The sequence below is a fragment of the Silene latifolia genome, chromosome 6 (genome assembly GCF_048544455.1).
Source record: "Silene latifolia isolate original U9 population chromosome 6, ASM4854445v1, whole genome shotgun sequence".
Taxonomy (NCBI): Eukaryota; Viridiplantae; Streptophyta; class Magnoliopsida; order Caryophyllales; family Caryophyllaceae; genus Silene; species Silene latifolia.
Genome location: NC_133531.1, coordinates 43,980,710 through 44,005,434, shown reverse-complemented (window position 1 = coordinate 44,005,434; position 24,725 = coordinate 43,980,710). Strand labels below are relative to the sequence as shown.

The 24,725-nt window shown below is 35.8% G+C and overlaps 1 protein-coding gene and 1 pseudogene across 1 annotated transcript; one reads left to right on the top strand and one right to left on the bottom strand.

Annotated features, from left to right (window-relative positions):
* Positions 1 to 11,204: 11,204 nt before the first annotated feature.
* LOC141588026 (uncharacterized) lies at positions 11,205 to 15,630 on the bottom strand (annotated as a pseudogene).
* Positions 15,631 to 18,916: 3,286 nt separating this feature from the next.
* On the top strand, positions 18,917 to 24,510 carry LOC141586772 (putative ADP-ribosylation factor GTPase-activating protein AGD6). Its single transcript, XM_074408100.1, has 3 exons — positions 18,917 to 19,958; positions 20,081 to 20,158; positions 23,743 to 24,510. Exons 1-3 carry the CDS (start codon positions 19,155 to 19,157, stop codon positions 24,205 to 24,207), a joined length of 1,347 nt encoding a protein of 448 aa, XP_074264201.1. The 5' UTR covers positions 18,917 to 19,154; the 3' UTR covers positions 24,208 to 24,510.
* Positions 24,511 to 24,725: the final 215 nt, after the last annotated feature.

Below are 24,725 nucleotides of genomic sequence, written 5' to 3'. Positions count from 1 at the left end.
GGTTTGTCAAACAACAGTAAAATGGGAAATAAAATAAATGTGCAATTATTAAGATTTTGTGTTGACAAATAAATCGAGTAGGCTAGTATTTCATACCTAACAATCGAAGTAATAAGGCGAAAATCAAACCAAAAAATCAATTTCTTGCTCTCGTATTTTTAAAACCCTAGGTTTCTAAAAGTCGATTTTGAGTGATTTTGGTAGTTTTGAAGGTTGGAAAATGGGTTATAAGTATGTAAATTGAGTTAGGGAGAATTTTTGAGTGTTTTGGGGGTGATTTGGTGGGTTTTGAGTGAGTATTGTGTGAGAGGTTTTGTTTATGAGTGTGAGAGAGATGAAGATGCGAAGGTTGAAGATGAATAAAGAATAGAAAGGGAAAGAGACATAAGGGATCCAGTTTGTCCCACAATGAAAATATTTTGGTGGGAAGGTAATAACAAGGGTTATATGTAAAAAAACCGTTGTTAAAAGTAATAACAACGGTTATATGTAAAAAAACCGTTGTTAAAAGTAATAACAAGGGTTATATGTAAAAAACCATTGTTAAAAGTAATAACAACGGTTATATGTAAAAAACCGTTGTTAAAAGTAATAACAACGGTTATATGCAAAAAAAACCGTTGTTAAAAGTAATAACAAGGGTTTTAAATAAATAACTGTTGTTATAACTTTTCAACTATTAACAACGGTTCTAAAATGAGACCCGTTGTGATTACTAATAATAACGGTTTTAAAGAAATAACCGTTGTTATTACTTTTCATAGAATTGCGCCAAAATATACTAACCTGATTAACAACGGTATTACATATAATGCGTTAATATGCGTTGTTAATGGGGCATTGTTATTGCCTATATTTGTAGTAGTGTATACTCTTCATAATGGAATAATAGATGGTTTTGTCTCTTTCTTCTTCTCTGTGCATCCTCTCTATAATTATCTCTTGTCTTTGGATAAATTCACATGGTGCCCATGAGGTTTTGCTTAATTCACGTGGTACCTCTGCGTTTAAGTTTGTGCACATGGTACCCCTCAACTTTCAGTTTAGTGCACGAACTACCCTTACTTTTCTTTCCGTTATAACGGTGTCATCTCCCTCAACTACTTAACTCAACCTAGCTCATTTCCTCCCTTTTTTCCCCTCAACCTAACTTCTTTTCCCCCCATTTCACTCATAAACAAATTACAAAAAAGGACAACTCTCTCACTTCCCTATAACATTACACGATTATCCTCCACACACCTCAACAATCAATCACATCAACCCGAAAAACCCCAAATCAGCTCTTATTTTTCATCAATCTTCTTCATTTTGATCACATCTTCATCATCTTCGTCGTTGCTATTGTATTCCAGGTAACCATCTTCATCTTTATTCCTTTTGTTGTTTTTTTTGGTTAAAATTAGTTTGTTTGTATCTTTTTCTTTTTGGTTTGTGATTAACTCATACCTAAATGAGCTTTTTTGTAAACGGTTTTATTTGCATGTAGATAATTGTTGTTTTGTGAATTTTAATTAGGCATTTTGATGTGGTTTTATGAATATTCCAATTCAATAGATAAGGTATTTGTTTGTTTTTCTGATTTTGTTATCCCTTTCCATTTTGGACTGATTTTGTCAATTATTAATTTTTTTTGAAATAATTAGGGTTAGGGTTTTACTTGACTGTATTTAAGTAATGCTTGGTTTAAAATGGTAGGATGGAAGCTGCGTTTTGGTTGCAATGTCACTACCAAGGGAAAAAAATTGATTATGCTATTTATGATGTGAATTTTATACAATTACTAGATGTAATTGCTGATCTTGGGGTTGTTGCTGAGAAACAACAAGTTTTATTGCCCCATGTCTATGCTATGTATTATTAAGGAAGGAATGATGCTAAGATAAACATTAAGGATGATGGGGATTTACTGAAGATGTTTTGGGATTATGAAAGCTATGAGACAATTGACGTGTGGATTGAGGACACAAATAAGCCAATTAAAGAGTTTGGGTTAGTGGCTGAAATAAAAAAAGGCAAGAATGATGGAAGAACAGAGGAAGGAAATGTAGAAGGAGAAGGAAAAGGAAAGGATAGAGAAAAATAGAGTGGAGAGTGAAGGTTTGTTAGTTGAACCTTTGGCAATTGAAGTACCTACTATGGATGTGGAGACAAATGAGACTGTTTATACTAGAGTCTATGAGTCTCAAGAGTTGGCTGATCTAGCAAAACAAAAAACCAACCCTGAACCTCAAAGAAACACCAACCTTGAACCTCAAAAAAAGACCAATCCTGAACCTCAAAAAAAGACTAACCCTGAACCTCGGAAAAAGACTAACCCTGAACCTCAAAAAAAGACTAACCCTGAACCTCAAACAAACAGCAAACTTAACTTCTCATGAAACTACTCATAAAAGTCCAACCACCACCATACCTGAAACTGTCCCTGAAACTCAAACAAACACTACACCAAGTCAATTTACCCAAAATTGTCCAACTGCTAATAGATTTAGCAGAGAAAATCAAAGTGCCCCTGAAAGTACCCCAAACTTGTCTCAATTGTTTAAAAAAAGGCGGAAAATTCCTAGATCAACTGCTAAGAGAAAAGGTATTTATACTCCAAAATCTAAGTCAAGTGCTCCTGAAAGTGATGCTGAGGCAACTGAGATAAGGACATGAAGGGGTAAGAAAAGGGGCGAGTCAATAAATTTGGGCTTGGATGAGGATGAAGGTGAAGAGAGAGAGGAATTTGATGAAGACTACTCTGCCTCTGATGAAGAGAGTGAAGTGAAGATGGTACTGAGGATGAGCAATCATCTAAGTGTAGCAGGGATCCATTTGATAAAACAGTGGAAGGGGATAAAATGCATCCATTTGATAAGACAGTTAATGAAGCAAAGGAAGGGGATGAGGCAGTTACTTTGGATAAGGCATACAAGAATGGTAAGATGTATGTACCTGAAAGGTGGGGTGAGATTAAGTTGAGGCCCTGGTTACTGTTCCAAACCAAGGGTGACTTTGTGTCAGTGCTCTCTGATTACTGCATTCAAGAAGGATTCAATGTTATAGTCAGCAAATCTGATAAGGTGAGGTACACAGCTGAATATAGTGGAGAACATTGTACTTGGAAGATACCTGTGTCCATAATCCCTGATAAATTAACTTGGGTAATCAAGACAATTACTGGTGAACATATCCAATGCCATTTTCTAAAGTGCAATCCTATGGCAACAACTGAATGAATGGCTTCTAAATTAGAAGATGAATTGACTGCAAATCCTGGTATGCCAGTTCAGGGCATAACAGACTTGTTAATGGGTAATTAGTTTCCTATGATCCAGCCACCACTACAATAAAGATCAGCAGGAAGGCCAGCTAGACAAAGAAAGAGGAAGCCTGATAAGAAAAAGAGAAAGAGAGGCAGCAAGTCCACCATCATCAGATGTTCTATTTGCAAGACAATAGGCCACAATGCAAGATCATGCCAAGGTGGTCCAACAACAAAGAAGAGAAGGACTAATGGTGCTTCAACTTCAACAAATCAACCTCCAATATGATTTAGAAGTTAATGTGGTAACATTTTATTTTAGTTGCTGAAAACTTTGGATTTAACTTGACTTTTTATAGGAGTTGTAATTGACATTATAACTGTGTTTGTAATGTCAATTCCAACTTCTAACTATTCATTTTTGGGGTTAGATAAATGGTGAATAGAAGAACTGGTACCTTTGTTTAGAAGAACTGGTAACTCTGTTTAGATCAGTCATCTTGTGCAGTATTTATTCAGTAAGTTGGCTGTTAGTTGTTGAACTAGATGAGTCATGTAAGTTTTTGGGTTAAACTCTTGGATGCTTGGATTCCAATGATGTTATATAATGCATGGAATTTGTTTTAAGTTTCTAAAATCTTCTTTTTTGATATCAGAAACACTTACTTCATTATAATATGGACTAAAAACATATACATTATTATCCCTATTTTCAAACTAAATTGAAACTTTTTAGATAAATCTAAAATTTCTCTTTTTAAGTCACAAATGCTAGTTGTTTGTTCCTTCAATTTCTTCTTAAACTCATGTATAGCATTAACATCATGAAATTGTGCAGCATTTTCACCAACCAACTCATTCATGTCTTCATTTTTTGGTTTGAACCATTGAAAGCATTCACATTCATCACATTTGTAGTACAATCTTGATGGGTTTGCTGCCAAAAGTCCAGATGACCTTATGTTGAATCTCTTCTTACATTTAGGGCAATTTTTGTTATCAATTTACACCCCTTTTGAATTAGTTCTTGAATTGATGATGATTTCAATATTATAGTAGGAATGTGTTTGTAGTAGTGTTTTAAGTCACTGCTCTAAATTTTAACATCATCTCTCTTTATATGCAATAACTACAGTCCAACGCCTACTTTTCTAGCCGTTACAGGTCATTTCTGGTAACAGGGGTATTTGGTGCACAATTCTCAAACCTCAGGGGTATTTGGTGCACAAATCTCAAACTTCAGGGGTATTTGGTGAAAGTCATATTAGTTAGTTGTAGTTAGTTACAAATTTTAGTTAGTTGGATATTCAAAAGTTGTTGGGTTTCAACAAACTTTCCCCCCAAAATAGGTCAACAAGTCAATAAACCTGCTGCCGTTTACTATTTGACAACGTTAATGAAAAAGGGTAGATGGTGCACTAAAATGAAAGTTGAGGGGTACCATGTGCACAAACTTAAACGCAGGGGTACCACGTGAATTAAGCCAAACCTCAGGGGCACCACGTGAATTCCCCTTGTCTTTATTTCATAATAATTTTAAACTAATTAGTGAAAATAACTATCTCTTGTCTTTATTTCATAACAATTTTAAACTAATTAGTGAAAAAGGGTATTTTAGGAACTGCAAATTGCATAATTAATTTTAATCGTAACAATAATGAATAGTAAATAAAAAAATCAGTAGAATTTTCCATCGTTTTTGCCACGTTTTGAGGAGGAAGAATAACGAACAGTATGCAAGCTGCCGAAGCTGGTATTATAGTAAAGATGGAATGCATTTTGTTGTTCTTCCACGATAAACAAATAATGGTGTCATGTACATCGGATAGCATATTTGTGAAGTGGTATTTGATTCATAGCAAAAGGTAGTGGTCTAGTGGATAGTGAATAGTGGATACAACGTTACTACTCATATGTACTAGAGTTCGATACACAGTAAAATTGTTAATAGTAGTGTCTTCCTCATTGATGAATCATATTGAATTTGTTTTTTCGTAGGCTTGTAGATGAAGAACGAAGTAGATGAAGATACATATTCATGGATGAAGATGGTTTAGGGTAAATTAGATTAATATAATATTGAATAAATTGTCAAGTGTAAAATGCTATAGATAAATTTAGTTTGAATAGATCCAAAATTACATACCTATCCTTATAACTTTGGCGCAAAACGAAAATTAACATTTTATTTTATTTTATTTTTTCCTATAGTTATGGTGACGCCGAAATCCGGCACCACCGGTGGCGCCCTATCGCTATTTGACAAGCAATTGTGTTTTTCGGATCTACCTATTGATTTATTTATTTTTTAATTTTTTTAATGTAATAATATAAAGTGTAATTGATATTTATTTATTTTCAAAATCTTGGATTGATTCAAGATATTTCTTGTTAAGTTAATACCGAAGTCGGGTGATTTTAGAACAGTTAGCTACGAGTCAGCAAAGCTCGGATCAGGTCTAAACAATTAGGAAAACCCTCATTGAGGTTCTACAATTTGAAAAATTTCGGGTCTTCGGTAAACCTTTCAATCGGGTCGAGTTGATTTTGTAGGATTGTATTATTGGTAGTTTGGTTGTATCTGATTATTGTAAATGTTCAAGAATGTTGAGGTAGGTATGGAAAGCCGCCTCATTAAGATATGAAGCCGATGTGGGAAGTCGACTCCGGGTCTAGTTGATCGGAAATCCGCCTCTTAGTACTTATCTTGAGAGACAATCTCAAATGGGTGTGCAAACTCGGAACATGGGATAATAATTGGATATTGAGTTTAGATTCTGTCAGTTTGGTTATTGTCAGTGAGTAATTTATATAGGTTAAGTCGGTGGGATCATGTGACATGTTTATCATTTATAAATGTTAGTTTGATTTTGCCTTTACTCGATCTTGTGGTTGGCAAATGCTGCTTTTGTCCTTGTCGTATTTCAACATCATTTACATTTACAATCATTGAAAAACTAATATTAAGTGTCTCTATATATAAGATGAAAGGATATTATACCCTCTAATTAAACTCATTTAATTTTAGATCTAAAACTCTTTTAATTAGATGTTGATCTTATGCATGCATAACATAAAGAAAATTAGAAGTAAGAATAAAATTCCTTATAATATGGAAAACGGATTTTAAGGGCACAAGTAAGGACACCTTTCTTACTTGTTCTTGAGCTTAAATATTGGATGATTCCTTTTGTCCCAAATGTATGAGAACCTCCTATCAATTGCACCAAGACAACCCCCTTAAAACTACTAATTAATTGACTAGATTATATTAGTAGTTAACCTTAAAATATGATCTAATATTATTTCTTATTACTACTATAGTAATCTAAAATTAGATCTTTGAACAATATTTTCTCAAACTTAATTTTTAGCGAAAAAGGGGAGAAGAGTAAGAAGTGTCAAATGTAAGAATGAATGATAAGATCAATAAGAACAATCCTTAGAGCACCCACATTGAAGAGGATGGGCCATCCTCTTAGATGAGAGAGAGTGCTAAGAGGATGTCCTCTTCAATGTGGGTACATACTCTTAGCATCCTCTTTGAAGAGGAAGAGGATGACATCCTCTATAAATAGAGGATGTTCTTGTCTTGGCCCTTGTGCCAAATAAGAGATAAAATTATACTTAAATGGTGAAAGAGGAGAGGAAGGTAGCATCCTCTTTGATGTGGACACAAAGAGAGAAAGAGGAAGGAGATAGTGGAAAGTGATGTAAATGAAGGAGAGTATGATGTGTCAAAAATATAGAATGAAAGAGAAAAAATAAGAGGATGAAACCATACTCTTCAATGTACATGCTCTTATTCTCCTTATAGGAGGAGAAAACCGTTGGGGAGGGAGGCCATAGAGTCAATGCATGCCCTTTACTTTTTCTTTTGTTCTTCTCAAAACAAAGCTAGGGTGTAGGCTAGTCTTTAAAGTTTAATCATTGTGCTGTCTCTAATTAAAAACAATTAACCATATAACCTTACACACCCATAAAAACCGGTGCCCCATATGTAATATGAAGTCCATTTTATTTTTGTTAATTTGTAATTTTGTCATATAATGTGTGACATGTTATTAATAATATTAATGCATATTTAACAATTAAATATCATTACATATATTAATTTAATTATATACAACAATTGACTAGTAATTCACAATTACAAGTAAATAAAATGGTTCATGTTAATATAATCTACAATACATTGCAATTATAATTAACCGTTCATTCTTAATTTAATTGTTTCATAAAAAAAATTTTAGTAATATAACATCTTAATTACTGAAACGAATCTCATTTAATCGAATTACAATAAAATTCATATTCTTACTCACATACGTGAATTGTTCAAATTTTAAGGAATTAATTAATTTGTATCAATATACAATTAATTAATTTTATCTATTAAGGGGATCGTCACTCAAGTGTGACCTTTAGGGATCAACTGATCATCACCGTATAAACGACAGCAATGTCAAACTCTAGTCAGCCAATCATTACCGATTAATGTTGACCAGTTGACTTATAAAATGAATCATCCCTTTATGTATTCTTATTATGAGTTTCAATAATGTGATCGCACTATTGTTGAGGACACATACTCCAACAAAAGAAGCATATGATTATATAAAAGCCCCAACAAAGTCCAAAATACCTTTTAAAATTACTCTCTCCTTCCCACATGAATGAAATGGGTTGGAATTGTTGGGGTTTGACGGTTCAATGAATGAAGGGGGTTGGAATTGTTGTTGTTGATGGGGAGGTAGGTATAACGTGGAATTCCGCAAAAAAATAATAATATTAAATTAATATTGAAGTTAGTAAACTACAAAATATTAATGGAGGGATCTTTGATCTAGGGTCGTGTTGTAGAGGTTTTTAATGTCAATGGAACGCAAGAACTCGGAATACCGAGTTGAGCATGAAATTTTAAAGAAAAAGAATATGAAATGCTTATTGAGGGAGAGTGAGAAACTCTAAAGTATTATTGCTATTGTGGTTATAAGTGGAGCATGTGATGCCCTCAACTGTCCCATAACCCACGACGAACGACATTATCGGTATCCGTGTGCGCTTGTCAGTTGTCACCCATCAAATCAACACAAATTCTCATTTCTGACGACACTATTTCGTTAGAAGTCTGTGATCCGTTCCAAGAAATAAGTAGAAGAGGAAGTGAGAGAAAGGTTGTGAGAAGTACCTAGCCCAACTAAAACAAAGTGCGGAATTAGCAAAATTATTCTTTTATGTAATAATAGCATCAAGATTTGGAATGAGACTAGACATAAGGATCTTAACAATCCTGATAAAGACGTGTCAGTTAGAAATACTGCTAGAAAGGAAGAAATTTGGTGGGAGAAACCTAAAAATGGGTTTCTAAAGCTAAATTTTGACGAATCAAAAATATATGGTAATAAAGCTGCTCTAGGATATTCTATAAGAGATCATAATGGAAAAGTCGTTTTGCTAGGAGCAAAAAAGTGCGGATCTAATAGTATTCTTGTTGCTGAAGCTCTCACTTTAAAAGAAGGCATTTTAGCAGCTAAATACTTAGGAATCTCGAAGTTAATTGTAGAAGGTGATAATTTATGTGTTATCAACTCAATACGTAGTACTTAGCAAATTTCTTGGGAATTTTCTAGTATTATCAAGGATGTAAAATTAGATCTTCAGTTCTTTGATGAAGTGATAATTAAACATTGCTTTCGTGAAGTTAACAAAGTTGCCGACTTTATGGCTTCTATTGGACGCTCATGTCCAAACCTCTCGAGGTGGTTTGAAAGCCGGTGGCTTCAACTTACCTCTATCATTCGAAAGGATGAGATAAGTTGGTCATTTTCTAGAGGATCAATCTAGTTTTATTACTAATCAAAAAAAAAGAAAAAAAAAAGTGCGGAATGGGATCACCAAAATTTGCTCAAGTGACCTTGTATTGGCGACTTAGATTTTTTTTTTTTTTGATTAGGTAAGAAAATTAGGTTGATCCTCTAGGGTAGGACCAACCTATCTCATCCTTTCGAATGAGGGAGGTAAGTTGAAGCCACCGGCTATCAAACCACCTCGAAAGAGTTGGACATGAATGTCCAACTGAAGCCATGAAGTCAGCAACCTTGTTGGCTTCACGAAAGCAATGTTTAATTATCACTTCATCGAAAAAATGAAGGTCTAATTTCACATCCTTGATAATACTAGAAATTTCCCACGGAATTTGCCAAGTACCTCGAATCGAGTTAATAACACATAAGTTATCACCCTCCGCAATTAACTTTGAGATTCCTAAGTATTTAGCTGCTAAAATACCTTCTTTTAAAGCAAGTGCTTCCGCAACAAGGATACTATTGGATCCGCACATTTTTGCTCCCAACAAAACGACTTTACCATTATGATCTCTTAAAGAATATCCTAAAGCGGCTTTATTACCTTCTATTCTCGATCCGTCAAAATTTAGCTTTAGGAAACCGTTTGTAGGTTTTTCCCACCAAATCTCTTCCTTACTAGAATTGTTTCTAGCTGACTCTTCTACCTCGGGATTGTTGAGATCCTTAAATCTAGTCACATTCCATGTCTTAGTGTTATTATTACATAAAGTAATAAGTTTGCTGATACTTAAATTAACATTATTAAAGATAATATCATTTCTATGGAACCATGCATTCCACCAAATAAAGATAATCTTTATAAAGTCATCTTTTGAAATTAAATCCTTGAGATAATTAAGTTTCGTTAGAAAACTTTGACTTATAATAGTATCATAATTTAACAAAAACTCGTTGAAACTAATAATGTTCAGGTCTTGGATGACAGACCTAATCAAGGGACATTCGTAAAAGAAATGATCTTTGTTTTCAATAGGGTTGTTGCACAGAACACAATGAGGTGGGACATCAATATGACTCTTGAGAAGTCTACTTTTCATTGGAAGGTCATCAACACAAGCTTTCCAAAGAAAAAATTTCAATTTAGGAGGAATATTCAATTTCCAAATCCACTAAAATTCACATTTGCCAAGAGCTTGATCGAACAAACCTTGCACTAACCAAGTTGCTGTTTTGGTAGAGAAATTTCCATCTACGGACAACCCCCAAATTAGGGTATCTGGAATATCATTATGTGGCACTGGAATGTTAGTAATCTGATTAACAATATCGTTATTCACTAAACTGGATAATTTACAAACATCCCATTGCTTGTCTGAGGTTATGAAATCTTTAACCAAAAGATTAAGATCACGGTTACTATCATCATCAACCATACTGCTTGTAAGTGGGTGTGAAAAAACCCAATTATCAGACCAAAACTTAATGTTGCTACCATTACCTACCTGCCATCTGATACGTTAGCGGAAGCATTAAATATTTTATGGTTTCCACAAAGTGGAAATATATAAATAAAGCACTTTTTTTGTGGGTTTTATATTTATAATTAAATAGAAAAAAAATTAAAGATATGATTGCACAAATTCGACCTTGAATTTATACAAAATGGGGTGCTTAATATTAGACGACCTTGCCTAATAATTAAACGATTGATTTCACCAACCGCAGCTAGAAAACCAAAATAGAATTGAATTACTTCTCAACTCTTGTATTAAAATTCAACGAGAACTTCAATGTGTAATTTGTATTAAAAATTTGATGATTATAATCAATTACAACATCACTTATTTATAGTGATTTAAGAAATGAATGTACGTAAACATGAAAACGTACAACACTTATTACATTTAACATATGTAATTTATTTATCTCAAATAAACTTGCGAGATTACTAAAACTTCATGAGTTACCACAATTAACTCAATTGAATAAGCCTTCTGTTTTCATCCAACTTGTAATGCGTTGCATTGAGATAACTCTGCATTTTAAGTTTTGTAAACTCCCATACTTAAATTACTAAAGAAACTCCCTACTTTATTTAATATGTCAACAATATGTTGAGAAGATAAGGAGTTTTTCAATCACTTTCATTAAGCGATTGGTCCATTAAAATAATCTTCATTAATCAAGGCAATATGACTTAGACTTGAATTCACCCCAAATGAATAAGTCCAATTTGTAGTACTTAAAAGAACTTCTTTGTCATTTACGTCAAATAATAATTGATCACTTACTCCCATATCATCCTCTCCCTCTTGAAAAGGAATTGACCTCAATTCTGCAAGACCGTCATCATCTAAGTAAGGAGATAAATCACCAACATTGAATGTAGCATGAACACCGTAATCACCTGGTAACTCTAACTTGTAAGCATTATCATTCACACGCTTAATAATTTTATATGGACCTTCTGCTCGAGGCATTTTCTTGTTTTTCCTTTTACTTGGAAATCTTTCTTTTCTAAGATGTAACCAAACCAAATCACCATTATCGAACACTTTGGGCTTTCGGTGCTTGTTAGATTTTCTCTTGTATGTTTCATTAACAACCTCAATTCTCTTGCGGACTTGTTCATGTAACTCCATCATAGAATTTAGTTTTGCCTCAGCATCCTTGTGCATTATTTCATCTTTTGGCAAAGGAATTAAATCAAGTGGTAAATATGGATTAATACCATAAACAACTTCAAATGGAGAATGCTTAGTAGCAAATGTAGGTGACCTGTTATAAGCAAATTAAACTCAGCATGAGCTAACTTTAAATCCCAATCCCTTTGTGTTTTACTCACCAAACCTCGAAGCAAAGTACCCAAAATTCGGTTAGTAACTTCAGTTTGCCCATCCGTTTGCGGGTGGTGTGAAGTACTAAATAATAACTTGGCACCCAACTTTCTCCATAGAGTATTCCAGAAATAGCTCAAAAACTTAGAGTCTCGATCAGAAACAATGGTTTTAGGTATCCCATGTAAACGAACTATCTCGCGAAAATACAAATCAGCAACATGTGAGGCATCATCAGTTTTATGGCAAGCAATGAAATGAGCCATTTTAGAAAATCGATCGACAACCACCATAATTGCATCCTTCCCTCTTGGTGTCCTAGGGAGAGCAACAATGAAATCCATCGAAATATCTTCCCATGGATGCTTGGGAATAGGCAATGGCAAATACTCTCCAGGTGTGAATTTGCTCTTAGCCATTTGACATGTAACACACTTAGCAATTAAACTTTGAACATCTCCCTGCATCTTCGGCCAATAAAAATGTTCATGTAAAATATCAAGTGTTTTAGAAACACCAAAGTGACTTGCAACACCTCCTCCATGAGCTTCTCGTACTAATAACTCACGAACTGGACATTTAGGAACACACAAGCGATTCCTTTTAAAAAGAAAATCATCTTGTAGTGAGTAGTCTTTCAGAACACCATGTTTACATGTAGAAACAATATCAGCAAAATCCACGTCGTTCTTGTAGTAAGCTTTTAACATCTCAAATCCAAGAAGTCTCACATTAAGTGTAGTTAGGAGCGTATAACGCCTAGACAATGCATCAGCGACGACATTACTTTTACCATCCTTATATTTTGATGAAAAATTAAAGGACTGCAAAAATTCAACCCACTTAGCATGGCGTGAGTTAAGTTTGTGTTGGCCATTTATATGTTTCAATGCTTCATGATCAGAATATAACAAAAAATGATTAGGCCTCAAATAATGACTCCAATGATCAAGAGCTCTCACAATTGAATAAAATTCCTTATCATACGTCGAATAATTGCATCTTGCTCCACCAAGTTTTTCAGAAAAGTAAGCAATTGGGCGCCCACCTTGAAGCAAACAGCTCCAATACCTACTCCACTAGCGTCACATTGAACTTCAAATGGATTAGAAAAATCAGGTAATGCTAGGATAGGTGTTTCACATAACTTTCGCTTTACCTCATCAAATGCGCGTTGAGCTTGGTCGTTCCATTCAAATGATCCTTTCTTTAAACATTCAGTTATAGGACTCATAATAGTGCTGAAATTGCGAATAAATCGACGATAAAAAGAAGCTAAACCATGAAATGATCTTACTTCTGTCACATTTGTTGGTGTAGGCCATGAACGAATAGCTTCAACTTTTGATTGGTCAACGGCAACTCCATCTTTAGATACCACATATCCAAGAAACACAACACTAGGCACCATAAAACTACATTTCTCCAACTTGGCATATAATTTTTGCTTCCTTAAGACTTCAAACACTTGCTGCAAATGGTTCAAGTGTTCTTCCGTATTTTTGCTGTACACAAGGATATCATCAAGGTAAACCACAACAAATTTACCAATGAAAGATCTCAATACCTCATTCATCAATCACATAAATGTGCTAGGTGCGTTAGTAAGCCCAAATGGCATAACCAACCACTCATATAAACCATGCTTTGTCTTAAATGCGGTTTTCCATTCGTCTCCTTCACGCATTCTGATTTGGTGATAGCCACTACGCAAATCAATCTTGGAAAATATAACTGACCCATGTAATTCATCAAGCATATCATCCAAACGAGGAATAGGAAAACGATATTTGATAGTAATATTGTTGACAGCTCTACTATCAATACACATACGCCACGTACCGTCTTTCTTTGGAACAAGAAGTGCAGGTACTGCACACGGACTTAAACTTTCTCGCACATAACCACGCTCTATAAGTTCCTCAATTTGCCTTTGTAACTCCTTTGTCTCATCAGGATTGCATCTATAAGGTGCTTTGTTAGGTAATGCAGCACCGGGAATCAAATCAATTTGATGCTCAATTCCTCTCATTGGTGGAAGGCCTGGTGGTAGATCCTCCGGAAATACATCATGAAATTTCTCCATCAGGGGTTGGAGTAAAGGTTGAACCTCCAAAGAACTATTTTTTTCATTTTCTCCCTCTTTGACAAAAATAGAGAAAACTTGACCTCCTTTATTCAATTCCCTGTCAAAATCTTTAGCACTTGCAATTGTTATTAAGCCTGGTTTTTTACTCTTACTCATAGTGGTTCTTATGTCCTTAGGAGACATAGGTTTCAATTCGATTTTCTTACCACCAACCAATAAGGAATACACATTAGAGCGTCCCCTGTGAGTGACATTACGGTCAGATTGCCAAGGACGACCTAATAAGAGATGACAAGCATCCATAGGCACCACATCACACAATATTTCATCTTCGTAAGAACCCATAGCAAAATTCACAAGAGTTTGTTTTGTTACTTTTACCTCATTACCATCATTCAACCAATGAAGTTTATAAGGTTTAGGATGATTATGAGTGTTCAAAGACAGCTTGTTCACCATTTCAGTTGAAGCAACATTTGTGCAGCTTCCCCCATCAATTATCACATTACACCATTTACCTTTTACAAGACATCGAGTGTGAAAAAGTTGTTCTCTTTGTTCAGTATCAATAGGTTCAAGTTTGGCATGTAAAGAGCGTCGAATTACCAAAGACTCCCCTCCAATAGGAGCCTCAAATCCCTCAGTTTCAATTTCCTCATCTGTTTCAACTTCTTCTTCCTTTTCTTCTAATTCTTCATATATCTCATCCCTTATTTCAATTGCATCACGTAAAGTAACAATACGTTTGTTTGGGCACTCGCTTTGATAGTGACCAAAGCCTTGACATTTAAAACAACGAATTTTACTCAAGTCACGCTCTTTACCTTTTGCATGTGAACTACCAGCTTCTGGTTTGGGTGGTAATTGAGGTTTAGAACTCGAGCCAGAACCTCCAAATTTTGACGTACCTTCATTCTTACTCCAAGTTGTGCTTTTAGTACCAAATGAAGCGGTACGAGCAGTCTTTTGTTGTTTCTCAACTTTAAGAGATAATGAACATAGATCATCAAAAGAAACATATGGATACATATCGACTACATTTGCAATAGGTCGATTTAAGCCTCTCATAAATCGTGCCATCTTTTGTTCTTCTAGTCCATTCACATCACACATCATAGTAACTTTCTCAAATTCAGAAATGTATTCATGCACACTTAAAGATCCTTGAACCAAATCAGCGGCCCTTCGATAAAGATCTTGTTTGTAATTTTTTGGAACATACCTTTTACGCAATTTGCGTTTCAAGGTCTCCCAAGAATTTATCTTTTCTTTGTTTTCACGTGCTCTTTGAATTTTTAAATTCTCATACCAAAGTGATGCATTTCTCACAAGCTTTAAGATAGCATACTTGCAGCATTTTTCATCGCTGAGATCTTTAAATTCAAACATACGTTCAATCTTACGTTCCCACTCCAAATAATTTTCCGGATCTGTTCCTCCATTAACTTCTGGCAATTCATTTACTTTGAGATCATCGACATTGCGCCTTGGTTCTTCGTAATGTCGCGGAGGTGATCTACTACTACGATCCTTGAGGACCAAGTCTCGTAATTCTTCTAAAATTGTAGCTTGCGAATGGAAGTTTTCAAGAAGGACAGCAATCTCCCTATTACGCCTTGCATTTGCATCTTCGTCACCGTTCACCATTATCACTTGGTTAGGAAATCAAGAGCCGAAGCTCTGATACCAGATGATACGTTAGCGGAAGCGTTAAATATTTTATGGTTTCCACAAAGTGGAAATATATAAATAAAGCACTTTTTTTGTGGGTTTTATATTTATAATTAAATAGAAAATAAAAATTAAAGATATGATTGCACAAATTCGACCTTGAATTTATACAAAATGGGGTGCTTAATATTAGACGACCTTGCCTAATAATTAAACGATTGATTTCACCAACCGCAGCTAGAAAACCAAAATAGAATTGAATTACTTCTCAACTCTTGTATTAAAATTCAACGAGAACTTCAATGTGTAATTTGTATTAAAAATTTGATGATTATAATCAATTACAACATCACTTATTTATAGTGATTTAAGAAATGAATGTACGTAAACATAAAAACGTACAACACTTATTACATTTAACATATGTAATTTATTTATCTCAAATAAACTTGCGAGATTACTAAAACTTCATGAGTTACCACAATTAACTCAATTGAATAAGCCTTCTGTTTTCATCCAACTTGTAATGCGTTGCATTGAGATAACTCTGCATTTTAAGTTTTGTAAACTCCCATACTTAAATTACTAAAGAAACTCCCTACTTTATTTAATATGTCAACAATATGTTGAGAAGATAAGGAGTTTTTCAATCACTTCCATTAAGCGATTGGTCCATTAAAATAATCTTCATTAATCAAGGCAATATGACTTAGACTTGAATTCACCCCAAATGAATAAGTCCAATTTGTAGTACTTAAAAGAACTTCTTCGTCATTTACGTCAAATAATAATTGATCACTTACTCCCGTATCACCATCTCAGTCCTTTTCTAAATAGAGTCCGAAGACTCATTAGTTTACGCCATTGCCAAGAAGAGGCTGAATTAGGCTTATGATCAAATAGTGAACAATTTCTCAAGTATTTTTTAGATACCACTTTGACCCATATACTTTCCTTATACATAAGAATTTTCCATAAAAGTTTCATTTGAAGAGCTTTATTAGCTGCTTCAGAAGATTTAATTCCTAAACCACCAACCGACTTTGGTAAACAAACTTTATGCCAACCAACCAAAATAGGAGAACGTTGGGAAGGATTCTTATTCCAAAGAAAGTCTCTATTAATCTTATCTAATCTATTATGGATCGATGAAGGGAGGAGGAAGCTTTGCATCTGAAAAGTTCCCTTTGCGGCTAAATTAGCATTGACAAGAACTAGTCTACCTGCTTGAGATAGAGAATTCGCTTTCCATTTCGATAATTGAGTGAAAGAAGATTGAATAATGTTCTCGAAAGTATTTTTAGTCACTCTGCTATCAATTATAGGACATCCTAAATACTTACCCAAATGAGCTTCCTCGTTCATATGAAAAATGCCTCTAAAGGATTCACGAAGAGAACGCTCAATATTTCTAGTGCATTGAAAAGTGGATTTGGATGGTCTCTAGTCTCTACGGTAATCGGATTATTCAAAAGAGTAAATTATCAATTACACCCACGTCAAATACACATTTTTACATTTACTCCCACGTCAAATTTTTTTATTAAATTACACTCAAGTTAATAGCTCAGTTTACAAATTGCACCCAATATCGGAATCCGGCCACTTTTCCGTCAAAATTCAAATTTTCTGGGTAGAAAATTGATTTTAGGACATTTTTGCCCTCCCTTCCTTCTTCTTACTTGTCAGTTTGTTTTTTCCCCTTCATACTCATCTTCCCCAATTTAATTTCGCTCTCATCTTCCCCAAATCCCCAATTTAATTTATATCAATTCGAAATAGAGAAAGTCCCCAAATCCCCAATTTAATTTATCCCTCATCAATTCGAAATAGAGGAAGTATACACAAAGGAAGATTTATGTGAGCAATGTGTTGGCGAAATTGGACCCGAAGAAGTTTTGGTGCGGAGCAATTTCAGTTTGAAAGTCGGCGGTGGTCAAACTGTCATTTGTCGTGGGAGTTTCGAGGTCGGGAAAGAGCACTATAATATCTCTTATACAAAGGTTTTATGACCCGATTGTTTGGTCAAGTTTTCCTGGATGGAAGAGATCTAAAGCAATTCAACTTGAGATGGCTTAGAAGCCATCTCGGGTTAGTTCAAGCAGAACCGGTGATCTTCTCAACTACAATAAGAGAAAATATCATATATGCAAGGCACAATGCTAGTGAAGTCGAAATGAAAGAGGCGGCTAGGATTGCAAATGCTCATCACTTCATCGCAGACTTACCTCATGGCTATGACACTCATGTTGGTATGAGGGGTGTAGATTTGACACTGGACAAAAACAAATAATTGCTATAGCTAGAGTGGTATTAAAAAATGCACCCATTTTGTTGTTAGATGAGGCAAGCTCGGCCATAGAATCGAGAATCTAGTAGAGTGGTTCAGAAGCTCGGATACATTAATAATGGGAAATAAAACAACAATTCTCATAGCCCACGAGTCGCGATGATGAGACACGTAGACAATATTGTCGTACTTAATGGGGGTAGGATAGTCGAGGAAGGAACCCATGACACTTTGGCCGCCAAAAACGGATTGTATGTTAGGTTGATGCGACCTCATTTTGCAAAGGGTTTACGTCAAGATCGGGCCGATTTGAGTAGAACTTTGTTATCGGGTTTTTGTTGATTGCCCTTTGTGCCATATGAATTATATTGATTATCTTAACCTAAGCTCATGTTGACCGCTTAGGCGTCACTGGACGGTTAGCGATGGTGAATACGAGATCATATTATGCGATTGAATGTCTGCTAGCCTTTGGAGCGTGCTCTCGATCAAAGACGATTTTAGGACGCAAAGACAAAGGTGACGGTATATCCGGGTTGATGTCTCCGTTAAAAGATTAATTGACATTGATCAATTTGAGTTGGGGAAAGCGTAATATTCTTGGGTGGGTTTTCGCCAACTATTTTTTAAATATTGGGTTTAAGAATTTGTTTGATGTAGAAACTGTTGCATAGAAATTTGTTTGATGTAGAGGGAGCAATGAAATGATGGTTATTGAGAAGATGAAAGAGAAGCATGAATGAAGAAGAAAATAAATGCAGGGGCAAAATCGTCATTTTATTAATTTTTTCACCTGAAAATGGCCTTGGGTGCAAATTATAACCTGAGCTATTAACTTGGGTGTAATTTAATAAAAAAAATTGACGTGAGAGTAAATGTAAAAATGTGTATTTGACGTGGGTGTAATTGATAATTTACTCTATTCAAAATTGGGCGACTAAATTTGGGTTGACAACATCAATCAATCAAGTTAGAAGAGGGGAAATAAGAAAAAAAGAAAAAAATACAGTAAAAAGAAAAAAAAAAAAAACGGCAAGGAAGAAAATCAAGTAGAGCCAGGCAGGCAGCCTAATTCCCCCAAAACGACAGCAATAATAGAAAAGAAAAGCACATGTACCTCCAATTTATACAGCGACAACAACCCTGTCGGTGATCTCATATCATCTTCCTCCTCAGATCTCCCTGCACCAACCCTCGTACGATCGCAGCCATGGCAGGGGCATCAAGGAGGCTCCGTGACTTACAATCTCAACCAGGCAACAAAACCTGCGTAGACTGTCCTCAAAAGAACCCTCAATGGGCTTCCGTCTCATACGGAATTTTCATGTGTCTCGAATGTTCCGGTAAACATCGCGGTCTCGGTGTCCACATCAGTTTCGTCAGATCGGTTACCATGGATTCCTGGTCTGAGATCCAACTTAAGAAGATGGAGTCTGGCGGTAATGACTCCCTCAACGCCTTCCTTGCTCGATATGGTATCTCTAAGGATACCGATATCGTCGCCAAGTACAATTCCAATGCTGCGTCGGTCTATCGTGATCGTATTTCCGCTCTTGCTGATGGCCGCCCCTGGCGCGATCCCCCTGTCGTCAAGGAGACCTCCAAGAAGCTGCCGATTAGTGGCGGTGGCGGATGGGATAGCTGGGATGCCGAGGATTCGTTTCGATCGTCCAGTAGCGGGGATCATATCAGGAAGAATCAGAGTGTTGGGGAGTTTAGACATAATGCTGTTTCTGGTAATAATAATTATAATTATGGGAATGGTAGTAGTAGTAATAATAATGGTCCCACCAAATCGAGGTCGTCAGGGGATATATATACCAGAGCGCAATTGGAGGCGTCCGCTGCGGATAAGGATACTTTTTTCGCTAGGAAGTTGGCCGAGAATGAGACGCGGCCGGAGGGATTGCCGCCGTCTCAGGGTGGAAAATATGTTGGCTTTGGATCAAACCCTGCTCCTACTTCTAGGATTAATAATAACCCTCAGGGTGATGTTTTTTCTGTTGTTTCTCAGGTGCTTTTTTTTTTTTTTTTTATAATTTTAAAATTTCATTTGTTTATTCGTCAATTTTGTTCAGTAGTGATTTCTGTTCATGATTTGAGTTTGGTTTTTGTGTTTGATGCCTATTTGATTAGGGGATTGGGAAATTGTCGTTGGTGGCGCAGTCTGCTGCTAGTGTTGTGCACGCAGGCACAAAGGAGATCACTTCCAAGGTATACTTAGTTATTATTACTTCCACACCAAATACTTTCGTTGATTATCGATGGTAAATCTGATCATCAGTTGTGCTGTTCTCCTATTCCCTATTACTTGTTTATTTCTATGAATTTGAAAGACTGCATTCTATAAGCCTTACTTCTCTACACCTCTGATTTGGTTTGTGTATTCTCTTTCAAGTTATTCTGATTTACCCTTTTTTTGGATAAAGAGAATTAGAGGGAAGGGAAGGATGGGGAATAGGAGGGACACAATTTCCCTGGTTTCGTTAGCAAATTTGGGTTGGAAGGATTTGGGTAGGGAAACTCTCACCATCCATTTTGATATACGTAGGGCTTATCGGTGTGTTTGGACTGCAAAAGTGGTTGGAAAGGAAGGGATGGGTAGGGGAGGGGAAAGGAGGTTTCGCTCCAAATCTCTTATTTGTTGGAGGGATTTTGATTAGTCTTGGAGGAGGGAAAATGGATCTCTCCAAATCCCCCGCTCTTCATTTACCTCTTACCCCATTTGTTATCCAAACAAGGGATTTTGGAACTAAGAGAGAAAAGGAGGAGAGGGGGTAGGAGGGAAGGAGAGGCAGAATGGAGGAGCTGTTTTTCCCTCCCAAGTCTTTCCTTTGTTGAAGTGGAAATAATTTTGGTTTGGAGGAGCCCTCCCCACTAAATCCCTCCACCTCCATTTTGCTAACTATACAAAGGATTTCTCATCCCCCCCTCCAAATCCCCCAAGCCAAACACACCCAAGGTTTGAAATTGTTGTTAATTGAGATTGGTGATGTTTTTTTTATTAAAACTAATGTTTGTTAATTTCCCTTGCAAGTTACACCTATATGAATTTTTATCTCCATTGTGCAAACTTTTTCCAGCTAATACTCATCTTCTGATTTGGTTCTTATGATAAATCTATCCACATTTACCTCTTATTTGCTTGTGAACTATGTGGCCTGGTCGTTTTTGTTGAGCTTTCATTTATGGATTCATGTCATTATGGCGTAATTCCAAGTTACATTGTTTAACCTGAATAAAAGAGTATTAAAAGAAGTTGCTCTACCATGTACCAGACTGAATATATTAGGGACTTCATCTCTGCTGTTTGTTTAATGTATGACACTCAAATGATAATATCGACAACATTGATCCTTGTTATTTCTGTAACTTTCTTTAATGAGAGTAGAAGCATTATCTATAACCACTGCTGCAGCTATCTGCATAAATGTTGACCATCATCATGCAAGCAATTTAAGTTAAGCGGGCATGGACAAAATGTTCTCTGGGCACTAATTCCGTGAATTGGTATTTCATGCTAAACCACGAGAGATTGTATTTCTTGAAGGCTGGATTTTAAATTGTTGATCAAGCTTGTGGGTGTTTTTGCCCTGTAGTTAAGTTTCTCAAGAGTAATCAGATTTAAAAAGATAATTTAGTTATAGCTGATTGTTCCACGTGGTGACAGTGATGCAATGCTACCCAATGGGATTTCTGAAAAAGATTGAGGTGTTAATTATTCGTTTGGTGGCAATGTTTCATCTTCGTTTCGTACTTTCACATTAAGCCAGAGTGACGTGAGGCTTGTAGTTGGTTTTCACTAGTCTTATTCAGTCAGTGGTGTGCTGCTTCATAGATTCACTTGAGTGGAAAAGATGCCATAATCATTACTTTGTTTGCTCATTGAAATAAATGGGGGATGGTAGCTAGCATTTCTGCATGTCTGTGACTATTTGTGCATTGGTATTGGGGGAATGCTGAAATTGTGATTAGCTGTCAAAGCGTTCTACCGAGTCGGTGCTATTGGAGATGATAAACATATTTAACCATTTCAGTTAAATCAATTTTGTTGTATTTTTCCTCTATCTATTGGTTTCGAAAAAAGTTTTCTTACTACTCTAGAGAAGGTTTGGGGATTTTCATATTAAGACAGTATGAGTGCTGCATTCTTTCCTGAGAGTTACTCGGCAGTAGGTATGAAACTGAGAAATAGATGTTCCTTCGGACTGCTAGAGAAGTTACTGTTTTACCCTAAAGAACTTTCTTTTATCCGATCTAATTATTAGATCTTCTGATGTCCAAGCACTTTGACATAGCTGAAATATGCTCTTGTATAAAAATTTTGGAAGGTGCCATTTGACTTGCATACATAGTGGAAACCCATTCTTTAGTATGGATAACCGATCCAACAGATTTTTCAATACTACATAGGTTACTGGAATTTACTTTTTACTCTACTATTCCATTTTTCTTTTTTATTTTGTACTTTTATATTAGAAATTTTGTTGTTGTGGTTGTGGTCGTCGTCATACTTTTATGATTTTTCAAATCTATTTAAATCTCCGTATTTTATTGAGCCCTTTTGGACGCCTTTGAGGGTTTCAAATGATAAAGTCATGTAGGCCGACCCCAAACTGTTTTGGGACTAAGGCTCTTATGTTGTTTTTGTTGTTGTGGTTGTCTTTGAAGTGTGACTGCATTATAGTTTATAATGTTCCCTCCATTCAAGTCCATACATCTTGGTCCAACCATTTGCGTGAGAGAGATTTTGAATTTTTCGGATATATGGATTTGAAGAGAGGAAGTATATCTTAGGCCTTCCGCTAGCTGTGCCCCACTGTGCTTTTAGCTCAGAATCAAACTTAGGTGCCTCGGCTGTTATTACCTCATACTCCCTCCATTCATATCCAAACACACTATTCACCTTTTTGACACTATTCACAAGCAAAGAGAATCTTCGATATTACTTCCAATATATAAGGGAAAAAATAGTCTTGAGGGATCTTGTTTGATTTACCTTTGTAAAAACAATAAGAATATCAAACATTTGTATTTTTGTACAATGTAAAATTAAAGATATTTATGTTACAATTTGTGCATTGACTAACGTGTAAAAGGGAAATGGTATTTGGATATGAATAGAGGGAGTATGAAAGAAGGAAAGAGAGAGAACATCATGTTAAAGTCTTATGCTGCAGTTAATTCCTTTTGTTAGATGCCGTTTAGCTTTATTTGCTTTGTAAGTAGCAACTATTTGAGAATGATGTCTTTTGCCTTTACATATCTTTTCCGAATTGCCAGAACATCTTGCTTTTTCGATGCTCTCACATATCCTCCTACAAGTGCGTGATTTGCATTGCTTGTTCTTGTATCAAAGACTCATGTTAATGTCCCCACAACCGTTAATGGGTTATTGGCTGGACTCTGCAGAAATGATTGGTAATTTGATTGTCATTGCCTACAGTATACTGCTTGCGATACTGGTTTTTCCCCTCACTTGTAACACACAACAAGTTTCCCTTAAAATTATGGTGGGAGGAAGTTTTGAGATATACAAAGGAATGCCCTTTCTACAAGGGTGAAAGAGATGAATTCTCTCATCAGTGGTATCACGTTACAGACGAAATAACTAAACTGTAATTTGGATCATTCTTGGTCATTAGCTCGGAAGTTTCCCTGTTTGATCACTAGAGGAAACGATTTTGTATAAGACGATGCATTTTAAAACCCAATCACTAGTCTCTCATAATTTGTTGGTTATTTTAAAACACAATCATGTAAGATCAATTATTTAATAAATAATATGCTTCTGACAGGTTCGAGACGGTGGGTACGAGTACAAGGTCAACGAAACAGTTAATGTCGTCACTGCAAAGACTTCAGAGATCGGCCAGAAGACGTGGGGTATTATGAGAGGAGTTATGGCAATGGCTACTCAGAAGGTTGAAGAAATTACCAAGGAGACTGGAGTCAACTGGAAACCTGAGAACCCCCATCAGACAGAAAATGAAAGAAATGGATACTACCAGGAGTTCAGACAGGAATCCAAGGGATCAGGAGGCGCACAATCTTCTTCTGTTAACTCGGCGTCATGGGATGACTGGGACCAAAAAGATACCAAGGAAGGTTCCGGAAAGGGTGGAGCATCCAATAGTAATGATGACTGGGCGGGCTGGGACGACCCAAAAGATGACGGGTTGGATAATTTCTACCAGAGCTCAAAACCTTCTGGTCACAATGCGAAATCAGATGGTGCATGGGGTGAGGGTGGCTTCTTCTGATGTCACAATGTGAATTTATGATTCTTCACTTTGGTTTTCTTAAAACCCACATTATGTTTGTTAATCAGAGTATTTGTACAATTGTCACAGTTCTTGGAAGAAAGAACTTTGATTTATTACTCTAGTCTTAGCCACATCAAATGAGTCGGCTATATCTCTGAAACTATTTGTCCTTCTCGACTACTGAGACTTCTATTAACAGGTTTTGTCTGGGTTTCATTCTCTTCTCTTGTATTATGATATACAGAGTTTTACCTTAAACGGCTTTTAAGCGTCAGTCCATTTGATTGTTCTCTGGAGTTATATTTTGTTTTCTTGTTTATAATCGGTACCATTTCGTCATGTAGTCTGTATAATGTTTTCCCATTTAGAAGCCGAAAAGCACAGTTCTCCGGTGTTTTGGAATATGAATGAGACAAAATGACTGGTCAAATGTCCAGTCGTCTTTTTCCAAATGCAATAGCAGCCTGTAATGATACTCTTGATGCCACATATATTATGTGCAATCAGAATACAGA

What these genes read in the sequence shown, in the direction of transcription:
- LOC141586772 (XM_074408100.1), top strand. Translation starts at nt 19,155, where the DNA reads ATGGCAGGGGCATCAAGGAGGCTCCGTGACTTACAATCTCAACCAGGC. An exon ending in TTTTTTCTGTTGTTTCTCAG is followed by an intron (nt 19,959 to 20,080) that starts GTGCTTTTTTTT and finishes CTATTTGATTAG; the next exon opens with GGGATTGGGAAATTGTCGTT. An exon ending in CAAAGGAGATCACTTCCAAG is followed by an intron (nt 20,159 to 23,742) that starts GTATACTTAGTT and finishes TGCTTCTGACAG; the next exon opens with GTTCGAGACGGTGGGTACGA.